The 11,858-nt window shown below is 35.5% G+C and overlaps 1 protein-coding gene and 1 long non-coding RNA gene across 2 annotated transcripts in view; one reads left to right on the top strand and one right to left on the bottom strand.

The window, feature by feature from the left end:
• Positions 1 to 2,676: 2,676 nt before the first annotated feature.
• On the bottom strand, positions 2,677 to 3,330 carry LOC107554023 (uncharacterized). The gene is made up of 2 exons (XR_001605025.1): positions 3,166 to 3,330; positions 2,677 to 2,982 (listed from the first exon to the last, which is right to left on the bottom strand). It is a non-coding gene; the product is annotated as an uncharacterized lncRNA (long non-coding RNA).
• A 1,076-nt stretch (positions 3,331 to 4,406) lies between these two features.
• dmc1 (DNA meiotic recombinase 1) overlaps positions 4,407 to 11,858 on the top strand; it is an 8,584-nt gene continuing 1,132 nt past the window's right edge. Inside the window, exons 1-10 of the mRNA XM_016236373.1 lie at positions 4,407 to 4,463; positions 10,120 to 10,164; positions 10,252 to 10,398; positions 10,503 to 10,585; positions 10,865 to 10,917; positions 11,027 to 11,068; positions 11,164 to 11,236; positions 11,345 to 11,436; positions 11,546 to 11,619; positions 11,710 to 11,824. Coding sequence (XP_016091859.1) covers positions 4,407 to 4,463; positions 10,120 to 10,164; positions 10,252 to 10,398; positions 10,503 to 10,585; positions 10,865 to 10,917; positions 11,027 to 11,068; positions 11,164 to 11,236; positions 11,345 to 11,436; positions 11,546 to 11,619; positions 11,710 to 11,824 — 781 coding nt within the window. The remainder of the gene's footprint in view (positions 4,464 to 10,119; positions 10,165 to 10,251; positions 10,399 to 10,502; positions 10,586 to 10,864; positions 10,918 to 11,026; positions 11,069 to 11,163; positions 11,237 to 11,344; positions 11,437 to 11,545; positions 11,620 to 11,709; positions 11,825 to 11,858) is intronic.

Below are 11,858 nucleotides of genomic sequence, written 5' to 3'. Positions count from 1 at the left end.
GTGTGTGTGTGTGTGTGTGTGTGTGTGTGTGTGTGTGTGTGTGTGTGTGTGTGTGTGTGTTTTGTATTTCAGTGATTCTGCGCAAGTGACATTTCATCTTAACTTTGTATTTCACAAGTGTCACTTAAATAATTATTTGTACAAGTAATCAATTTATATAAATTCATTTTAAATAAATTACTGTTATTTCTTGTAAAGATTAGTATTAAAGGGCAATAATTAGTGTACACAAAGTATATCATATTTTAATATTGCACACTGTTAATAGAACCCGTCGATTGTCAAATGCAGTGTACCTGCTTACCAGCACATGAGGAATAAGGTTTTCCACTGAGTCCTGAGTAAGCCATTTGGACTCGGGCAGTTTGTTTTGTCCAATGACTGGTGGTGTTCATTTTAGAGAATTAATTTTCTGACATGGCTCCTACTTGTTTCCTTCTCTCCCAGTTGGATGAAACACTGTTGGAGAGGTTGTGGGGTCTCACGGAGATGTTTCCAGAATCACTGCAATCAGCAGCTGAAGTATCCGCACAGTGTTCGCTATCTGTAGCCAAAAAACTTTACAGGTGTGGTGCTGGCAGTTGTATCTTGCGCTTAAAACCAGACTGTCACATTAACTCTAGAAATAATCTGGACATTTCAGTATATATTTTTCGTATTATGCTTTCTTGTAGTTTCTCCCGCTCAGCTCTATGGGTCGGTACTACTTCCTTTATGATTCTGGTTCTACCAGTTGTATTTGAGACTGAGAGGTTACAGCTGGAACAGCAACAACTACAACAGCAGAGACAGGTAAGTAGCACCAAAGTCCTGCATAAATACGAACAACTTCCTTGCAATTTCATACCTATTTAAATAGAGGTGAGCTGTATGACTATAGTCTTCTATAACAGTATGGGTAATGCTATATCAAAAGATTATCAATACAAATTAAAGAGTATTATGGAATCACTGCAAAAACAGCATCACATTATGTAACAAATGTGTTTGAAACAAAAACCCCAAAACAGTACTAATGATATAATGAAATAGATTGTTCTGACCAGTGTTGGGGAAAGTTACTTTTAAAAGTAATGCATTACAATATTGTGTTACTCCATAAAAAAGTAACTAATTATGGTACTTAGTTACTTTTTATGGAAAGTAATGCGTTACGTTACTTTTGCGTTACTTTTTAAATCTGGACAGGGCTTGCTTGTTTGTTTTTAAAATAAAAAAGTTATATTTTTGGCAAATATAAAAGCCTTTTCACACCAAAAGTGAAATGAATAAGCCTCAGGCTGAAGGGAAAGTACATTTACGTTCGTACAGTAGAATGCAGAAGAAGAAATTTCAACACACTTCAGCAATAAAAAAAGACACAAATGTTTGTCTAGAATGATTTGTGCTTATTAGTACGGTTGAACTGGATCATCGAAGGTCAGAAGCAAAGACATTGGTTAATAGAATGGGATTAAATACATAAAGGATATTTGTGTTGTTTAACATTTAATTATTGCAGGTTTGCGTCATATTCTGAGTTGCATTATTTTTATTCATTTTGAGGAATACTTAATCTGTGTGAGTGAGATGAATTAATGCATATTCATATTTATTTTGAACTACAGTAACATCTTCTGATTTCTCTCAACATGGGGACAGGAGAGCTGTCGATCAATAAATTGGGAAAAAAAGTAACTTGCATTACTTATCTGAAAAAGTAACTCAGATATTCTCTTGTAAATTAAAAAGTAATGCGTTACTTTACTAGTTACTTGAAAAAAGTAATCTGATTATGTAACGTGCGTTACTTGTAATATATTACCCCCAACACTGGTTCTGACACTGAATTTGGATTGGATGAGTCCATAAGGAAATTGATTTTTTGCAGTAACTTATAAATCTTTTAATCTACTTTGAGCCATGAGGTTGTTCATTGATGTAATATGAATTTGTTGAGGATAACAGCTTGCATAATTTCAATGGTGGAAAATGACAGTACCCATGATTATGCTCTGAAATCTCCACCAATCAGAGACTCTTGAAAAGCAAATGCCAAAAGTGCTGTACACTGGCATAAAACGCTTCTAATGACGTAACAGGGGTCAGTCTCCCTATGCAACAACATTCAATATTTAAAAAAAAAATTCCATTGTTTTTAATTCGGATGTATGTCATTTGCAATGCTTCATAGGATTTGTAGTTCTTTTGTATACAGTTTGGTACCTGTGTCTTTTTGTCTTATGTTCTAATGCTTTTTTGCTTCAAAGTTTGTGATGTTGTGATTTACCTTATTGAAAAGCATGCATATTATGTGTCTTTTTCATTGAAATATGAATTCATTTCTCATTTCCTTTTCCTTTCCTGCTTTTAATAGATTTTGTTGGGTCCAAATGCTGGCATGTCTGGAGGAATGCCTGGAATGATGCCTCCTGCTCCTGGGAAGCTGTGATGATGTATATATTGTAACATCCATGAGTTGTAGAAGAAGAAGGGGAAAGAGAGAGGGAGCAGGAACCGGAGAAAGGAAGATGCTGTGGTTGGTCAGCATCAAGAAGTCGTTACTTTGTATCGTTTCTGTGTACAATGGAGACCCTGATGACTTTTATGAACTTCCCTCTCTCTCTGCATCTCTCACAGAAACATTCTGCATAGACTGTCGTCCAAGCTCTGATCTTTTACTTTTTTTTTTTTTTAATTATAGCTATCTAATAACATTTCTTTCAGAAAGAGACTATAACAGCTGTTGGGGAAATTTTTGACTGTGTTGCAGGTGCATTATATTTCTAAGAGAGTGTTTACGGTGCAATGTTGGCCATTGTAACGCCGGATCAACACTGACGTGCAGAGAATCTATAACAGCGTTCAAAAGATCTGTAGTATTTATGAGGGCACGCAAGGCCAATATTGATTGTGAAATTTTCTCTGTCTACAGAATATCGTTGTTTGTTTTTTGATCCATAATTGTTAAAACCTTTAGAGGTGGTTCTCTGCCAACAGTGTCTTTTAAGGTGATGATACACTGGGCAACTTTTTTGAGCAATGTTGCTTGGGCACTTACCTATTGAGAATGGGCAACAATTTCTATCTGGATACTTTCGATCGGTCGTGGGCCCTGTGTCTCAGCTGGTTGCCTGTCGACAGCAACATTGCTAAAAAAGTTGCCCCGTGTATCATCACCTTTACAGGTAGAACTAATATCATGCAAAGCTTCTGCATTGTTATTCCTCAGACAAAAGCCATACAGTGTGCAGAACCATTGTGAAATATTTAAGAATGTTTCAAAACATTGTACTTTATTGAATAATAATGTTTGCTACACATGACAGGAATAAAAACAAGTTCTCCAATGTCCTTGTCTTTTGTCTATACTTTTTATTACATAATATACTTTTTTTCTGATACTTGAGAATAGCCAGACTGGTGAAGTGCGCCTCACAAATTCATGCAAATAAAAGTCATATTTCATTTGGACACTCCAGTGATGATTTGATCAAAATAGCTATTTTTTTTAACCTAATACTAGCATCAATAGACAGTTAGCAAGGAATAAAATAAGCCCCCAGACAAAACTATTTCCTCATAAAAATAATTATTTGCCCTTTTACAGTTTTCATAGGTGGAAATGACGTCACAAAAAGGAATAACGTCAGTTTAAAAGTCCTATTAAAAAAATAAATTCCACGCAAGAAATGTTTATGATAAACTCATTGTTTGTTTAGGGTATCATAGTTTACCGAAACAAAATGTTTTTTGAAAAACTTTTTTTTAAATATATTTTTATAAGATTTTCATGTTTTCACAGTATTAAAACAGTTGTAGACAGATCTAAAAGTATATAGTTTTAATACAATTCTGGGACGATGTCCGAAGTATGTCACCTGGGGTTACAAAAAAGATTGTTTTTTACAATTACTGGTTGGTTTTAGATAAAACAGAAAAACAAAACCACCTAAATATAGGTTTACTGCAGTTTAAAAATCAATCACAAAAGCTCCAACTTAATGTGTGTGACATTCAGGACACAGCAGTCTGACCTAATAAGCGCGGGACAAATGCGCGCGCCGAAGTGTCACTCAGCGCGAGATCACTGATTTGAGTAACGTTAGATTCTGTTAGCTTTCTCTGAGGGATAAACCTGAGGTAAAATTTCGTTTGTATTCATTTATTTTTATCAAAATTGTTATTTTACACGTTTACGAGGAACATGACACTAACTGTTAATGTGACAGTTACAACAGGAGTTAACGTTAAGTTATTTTGAAACAGACGGCTAACATACTAGTTAACGTTAACAGGCAGCTGATTAAAATGTAAGCCAAATGTAAAGATTAATAGATACTTACAAACTGTACTTAACGGTTATCTGGCCTTCAAAACAATGTTTTTTATTGTAATCTCTTTTTTTTTGTAAACATATCCATAGTATGAAAACTTTAGAGGACCAGGCTTTGGAGGACGAGTCGGGGTACCAAGAAGATGAGGTGATTCACATTAATTTCTGTGAGCTAGCCAGTCATTTCAAACGTGTTAGTGAGGTCTTGAGTTTATACAGGATGTTACCCGTTTCAAAATGCATTTAAGGAAAATATGAAACTTTTAAATTAGAATAAAAAAAAAAAAACTTGTTTGGGTCAATGACGTGACGCTATTTTTTTGTGTCCATATGGTTTAATACAATTTAAAAGGGTTAAAATTTCAAAATACATGTGCAAATTAATGGCATACATTCTCTTTTTTGTGTACCAAGTCTAAAATTTCTGGTTTTAATTCATGTTGAGAAAATATTTGGGGGATGATTGCAAAAATGTCTATTTGGTGTAACTGTAAAAACTTTGTTCCAAATAATTCATCTTGTTTAAAAAAGGTGAAGTTCTCAATAAAACACCAGATCAGTTTGGCATAATCTTACATTAGTACTACCGGTATTTAATAGTAAATGGAGCACCATTGTTCTGAATATTATAATTAATTTAGGGAATTATGTGAGTCAAGTCAAATTCCTTGAGTGTCAAGGTGGTGTAACCACCATTCAAGGAGCCATTTTGTTAATATTTTGGATATTAACAAAATGTGAATTAAGAAGATCATGTGACAGGATATTATATCACAGAGAAGGATCTCTGGTGATACTAACTGCTGCATGCAAAGGTTAGTAACTCTCTTTAAAATGTGAGATAATTTGACATTTTTAGGGTATGGTCAGGAATTCTTAGGAATACATGTCAAATGGTATGACCTCAGGAATACATTGATCATTCATCATTATTATAAAAATGAGTATTAACTTTAAAAAATACATTTGAAATATTCCCACCAAGACCATGTACTTACATAGGTGTCCATGATAATAGGGATGCACGATATATCGGCCACCATATCGGTATCGGCCCATATCGGCTCATTTTTTCTGTTATCGGTATCGGCCTGATAAGAAAATTTGGCCGATATCTTAAAGCCGATAAATAATGCATTATTTCCTTCAGAGACACTTCAGATGCGCGCTGTTCGTTTGCAGCCTTTTGTGCAATTGTACGTTGTAATATTGTGTTTATTTGATGTATATCTGATGTATCTCATATAGAATGCGTTTGGTAAAGTTAAAAGAGCGCTTCAGTTTACCGATGATCATCTTTAGCTCAGCACACGCAGCCCAAACAGCAGTGCACAACATTAATAACTATGATTGGGAATGTCGTGTATATAACATTCTAATGAGAACATTATTATAATAAAACGTTGGGAATTCTTTGGGTTTAGTTGCCGTGTTTCAGCGCGTTGTTATGGGAAGAGCGCATCCACAACAGGATCACACATTCTGACTATAGCACGCAATAACTGCATCATTTTGTACATATATAAGTTGTAATATTATGTTTATGTTGTATTAATATTAATCTCAGGATGCATTTCCTTGAATTAAATAAGCTGCCAGCAAAACGCTTCAGTTTACCGTGTTCATTCAGCTCTTCAGCTTCAGCACGCGCAGCTCAACGGCTGCTATTTAAAACAGTGGTATTAATTTGTTACTTTTTCAAAATCATCGATACATTATTAATAACAACAACCACTTGTATTGTTCTCTTATTATTTTCATCAACAATATGGTTTAGTAATTAAAATAATTTAATTATTGTCCGTGCAGAGGCTATTCCGTTTTATTGATCTATGGCGCATTCATTTTGATTCTTTACACGTGTAATGATGTCCAGTGACTTGTTTGCATTATTTATGCATTATTTTATTTATTTGTAAGACTTTTTTATGACTAAATTTGGTAATGGGAGAGTAAAAATATTTTTTAAACGTACACCGTTCAAACTAGGCTGCTTATGTTGAAGTGTTTGGGATGTGGCTTTTAATGATGAGCCCTTTTTTGTAATCAGGCTCTCAAAAAGTATATAACAATTTGGATATAGATTTATCGGCCAACATATCGGTTATCGGCTTTCAAAAATAAAGAATAATCGGTTATCGGTATCGGCCAAAATTTTCATATCGGTGCATCCCTACATGATAATGCTTGTCAAATTTGTCAAGTGGTGTAACGCCGCCTTTCCACTATCTCCGACGAACGACAAGCGACAGACCGGAAGTCATTCATTTCGAATGGAGAGTAGTGTGGGAGCTGCGTGGAGTTCCGATCATATGCGTATGCGGAAAATGTCAGATTCTGAGTTCAAACACACCTTTGTAAAAAGGTGTAACTGATACTTAATGTATCAATTAATAAGACTAAGTTTGATACTTAGCGAGTCTCGGCGGTCTGAAAGAGATTCCTGATGCAAATCTTAAAGCTTCCCGTAGATCTTTGCTGAATTCGGGTCGATGAGAAGAACCAGTTTGAGTCAGTGTTACTTGATGAATGGAAAGGACTAGGCCGAAGAAAGGCCTGGCACAGATGCTTTGTATCCTGAAGCGTTTTTCTCACATCATCTTTGCTTCTGACTGAATCACCGACTGGGGCGGGTCCCTGGAGCCGGGCCTTTAAGGTCGGAGAAGATCTCCGCCTTTCAAGATGGGCTTGTCCCATGAGCAAAATGGGATTTCCGAGCGGGAGGTGGCAATTGCTGGAGGGTTTACGACCCTTTGTTCTCTAAGCATGGTAATTTGCAAATGGACTTAAATCGAAACTATTAACGATTCTCAGGGTGCTAATATATATTGCCTATGTACCACCATATAATATACACGCTTGTTTCGATCATACGAAGGCAAATTCATAGATACTAAACAAGGTAAGATTACATATAGTGAAAAGGGATGATCAGGAATGGGTCCCCTCACAAGCATACTAAAATAGTCTAAGAATATCAAAGACAAAATACACAATGACAATAATATACTCAATGGCCTGAAGAAATATGTGTGTTCATTCAAATAACGTTTTTTCTATGAATTAACTAGAACACAGTCCATTTCTACTCTGCTTTTCCTTGGGACAAGAGTGGGCTATCCTTCTCACATTCCTGGGGGGTCATAAAACCAGTGATATCATGATTAGTTGTCATGGTGACCAGAGGGCCTGGTGTTCAGCAGACATCCTGGCATCCAGTTTATTGAGTGAGGGGACTGTGACGATTTGTTAACCTAATGAATAATTGATTTGTTAAATCAAATTAAAATTAGTGTGTCAGATTGGTCGAGACGCTACACAATTGTTAAAACTACAGGAATTTACTTTATCTAATAATAAAATAATTCTACAGAGAATTATTAACAAAATTTGAATTGCAAAGCTGAATATGTAATATTCCCACTTTCCTGAATCTATTAAGCATACTCCTCATAATACCACACACAAACACACACATTTGTTTCTGTGAATTGTGGGGAATTTCCATAGACTTCTATTACTTTTATACTGACCAAACAATATTTTCTATGCCCTAACCCAGGGGTAGGCAAGTTCAGTCCTAGGGAGCCGCAGTCCTGCAGAGTTCAGCTCCAAACCTGGAAACAAAACTCACCTGCCTATAGCCTTAGTAATCCTGAAGACATTGATTAGCTTGTTCAGGTGTGTTCGATTAGGGTTGGAGCTGAACTCTGCAGGACTGCGGCTCTCTAGGACCGAACTTGCCTACCCCTGGGCTAGACCGTATGCGACCGGCCAACCGGATGTAATGTATTCTATAAAACTATGAACGTAAGGTTAGAATTACCAATATTTTGTTCACTTGAACATTATTCTTTAAACACTAATTTCTGTAGAATGGTGCTTTAAAATAATTATGGCAGAAATAATTATTAAATAATTATTAAATAATTATTTAAGTTCATTAGCCCCATAAAACCTACTATGTTTTTATTTTGGGGGTCATTTGATTTGTGACGATGCATTCATACATTAATTATATTCATTAAAAGGAGTCATTTTACCATGATTAAATAATTATTTAAGTTCATTAGCCCCATAAAACCTACTATGTACTTACAGTTTGAAAGTTCTGTGCGACTGCCACTAGGGGGAGAAATGCAACAGTCGTGCATTAAATCTAATCTCTAGATTTAATCTCTAGCTTCCACTAACTGTCGTACGCATGTTCACGAGAGAGTGGCGTTCCAGTGGATGACGTAGGATGTAGGCGTAGCGTAAGCTCTGGTGAGAAGTGATGAACACGGAATCATAGAGGAGAGAGCAAAACAAAACACCGGTCATGAATTAGAAGTACAAAACGAGGATTTGTAAAGAAAAATGTCGAAGGATTTCGATACAAGCCAAAAGGAGATTGGTTTTCCTTTGCTGTAAACAAAACTTGGTTCTTGCGAGACTAGCATATTCTCACCAGTGCTTACGCTACGTCTACGTCCTACATCATCCACTGGAATGCCACTCTCTCGTGAACGCAAGTACGACAGAGTTTTAAATATGGATATTTTTCTTACAAAAGTGCATTGATTGGTTTCAGGAGGCCTTTATTAACCACCTGGCGCCGTCTGGAGCACTTTTATTATGATAGGGGTCTTGTGGCAATTTTCATTTTTGGGTGAACTATCCCTTTAAGCAATATACAGTATCATATAATATCATGTAATATATACATAAATGATTTAATAATGTAGCAGAAGGAAGTGGGTGTCTAATTCAAATGGCTGCAATATAACAAAGAGTGAAAAATTTAAGGGGGTCTGAATACTTTCCGTACCCACTGTAAATTCACTGATAAAAAATGTTAACCAAATATTAAAATTTACATCTGTAAAATACAATTCATTAAATTTCTGATATTTTATAATTAATATGATATAACAGAGCCCCTTTTCCCCCTAAACATGCCACAATACAGTATGAAGTTACAATAAAAAAATTAAAATGACCATACGAGACATGAGTTCACTGTTCATCATTCTGATGATTTCTTGTCAGATATTGTTTCTTAAATGTAATTGCAATATGAGACATGAGTTCACTGTTCATCATTATGATAATTTCGTGTTGCCAGATTTGTAATTTTTTTTTAGCATTGGAAAAAAAAGCACTTCAGCTGATTTTGTTAACAGTCATGCTTGATTTTCAGTGTAAATTTCTTCAACAAACAATGGCCTTTGGCTGTAGAAGCAACTTGGTCAAGTGGTGGAACTGGCTTGTGTCAATTGGTGGAACCAGTATTTCTCATAAAAATATAATTATATACAGGAAAATTAATGTGGAATAAAATGTAATTATCTAGTTTAGTATATTAATATGGTTTTTAATATTTTTTTTACATAATTTGTGAAAGATTATTTAGAAAATAGGTGTTTTCAGCATATGTCCCGCCATATATTGCAAAAATGCGTTAAAATGTACATTTAGAGCTAACTCTAATAAAAATCTATTTTTGTGTGATATTTTAAAATGAAGTATTTATTTCTATGAGTAAGCTTAGTGGATAAAATATTTAATATTTCTCATTCTTTGGCGGTTACTCCATTTGACATTTTCATGTACATTCAGTCTTAACTTTTGTAAAAAAATGCTTCATATGTCATTTTTAATTACATAAAATCAACATAAACGCGCTGTGTACATTTTAAAATACCTGATGCATGCTTTTAAAAGAGATTTTTGAATTTCTCATCTTGCCAACCCCTTTTTGTCACTGACCTGTTTATGTTGTGTGTAACATGATGAAAAATGTCCTATAAATTCCCCCTTAGGAATCCTTTTTTCAAGACATTGATCTCCTACAGAAGCATGGAATTGTAAGTGATAATGTTATTATAAAGTTATTAAAGTTATGAAAATGTCATCATGACGGTGGCTCTTGATTCGTATCCCTCTATCTTAAGAACGTGGCTGACATTAAGAAACTGAAGTCTGTGGGCATTTGTACTGTGAAAGGCATCCAGATGACCACACGCCGCGCTCTCTGTAATGTAAAGGGACTGTCTGAGGCTAAAGTCGACAAAATAAAGGAAGCTGCTGGAAAATTGCTGGTAATTTGATGTGGCTTCCTGGAATTTATGTAACACAGTTATTTGATGAAGGATACTGAATTTATGTATTGTGCATTCATAACATTTTGTCTTCTTGCATGCAGATATGTGGATTTCAGACAGCATCTGAATACAGTGTAAAAAGGAAGCAAGTGTTCCACATCACAACAGGCAGTTTGGAGTTTGAGTAAGAAATAACATCCTGTTTATAGCCCTAAAACACGAAGCCCCACAGATGATGTGGAGGAAACAAAACTAGATATTGTGGCCACGATTTAACTAAAAGAAGGGAAGGAATTAATAAAACATGGCCACACAGTAAGTTGTGGGAACAAATTCTTAATTCGTGGCCACAAAATCCATATTTCCTACATCATGTATGGAGCTCCGTACTAAAGAAGGGTTTAACATTTTGTCTGATAAAAGTCACATGACAGCAAAAATGCTTTATTCATATTTTGTTCAGCAAACTCCTCGGAGGTGGTGTGGAGAGTATGGCTATTACTGAGGCTTTTGGTGGTAGGGTGCTGTTATGATTACGAACCAAAATTATATGTTATGCATTTTCTTTACATTAGTTCTGCCAAAATTACATGTTTTTATAAATCGTTTCCCATGCCTCATTTAGAATTCAGAACTGGAAAGACTCAACTCTCTCATACACTGTGTGGTAAGAGCAAAAATGTATCTTGTGGAAATGTTAAATGTGGAATTTAAGGCTCATTTTTAGACCATTAATGTCACTCCATTTCTGTTTTTCTTAAGTAACCGCTCAGCTTCCTGGTGAATATGGGTACACCGGAGGAAAGGTCGTCTTCATCGATTCTGAAAACACCTTGTATCTTTTCTGCATTTGCTTGCTTTGTGTCACATTCATTTTACTAATCCTATTCAATATGGAAAAGCCATATTGAACTTTTTTCTCCTTAATAATTGTGAACACCAGTCGGCCTGAGAGGCTGAAGGACATAGCTGACAGATTCCACGTGGATCATGAAGCTGTACTGGATAATGTGCTATATGCACGTGCATATACGAGTAAGAACTTGCCTCTCAGAACTTTTTTACTTAAAGTTTTGAAATTTAGTTTTACTTTGGAGTTTAATAGGCTAGCCAATGAGTTCCCAAAAAGTGTTTTCATTCATAGGTGAGCATCAGATGGAACTGTTAGACTTTGTTGCAGCCAAGTTCCACGAGGAAGGAGGTGTCTTCAAGCTTCTGGTAAGATAGAAGAAAGACACTTTCTAAGGTTTGATTTTTGGGAAGTGATTTTACTTAATCTTGTGGCCATCAACAATTAATTTTCCATAGATAATAGACTCAATCATGGCTCTGTTCCGGGTGGACTTCTCTGGAAGAGGCGAGCTGGCTGAGAGACAGCAGAAGCTTGCACAGATGCTCTCCAGGCTGCAGAAGATCTCTGAAGGTCTGTAAAATCATCTCTTCTTATATATATACTG

This window comes from Sinocyclocheilus grahami, unplaced genomic scaffold (genome assembly GCF_001515645.1).
Source record: "Sinocyclocheilus grahami isolate Dianchi unplaced genomic scaffold, SAMN03320097.WGS_v1.1 scaffold490.1, whole genome shotgun sequence".
In the NCBI taxonomy this organism is placed as follows: domain Eukaryota; kingdom Metazoa; phylum Chordata; class Actinopteri; order Cypriniformes; family Cyprinidae; genus Sinocyclocheilus; species Sinocyclocheilus grahami.
The sequence above is the reverse complement of the archived record's forward strand: the minus strand, read 5'-3'. Positions and strand labels throughout refer to the sequence as shown.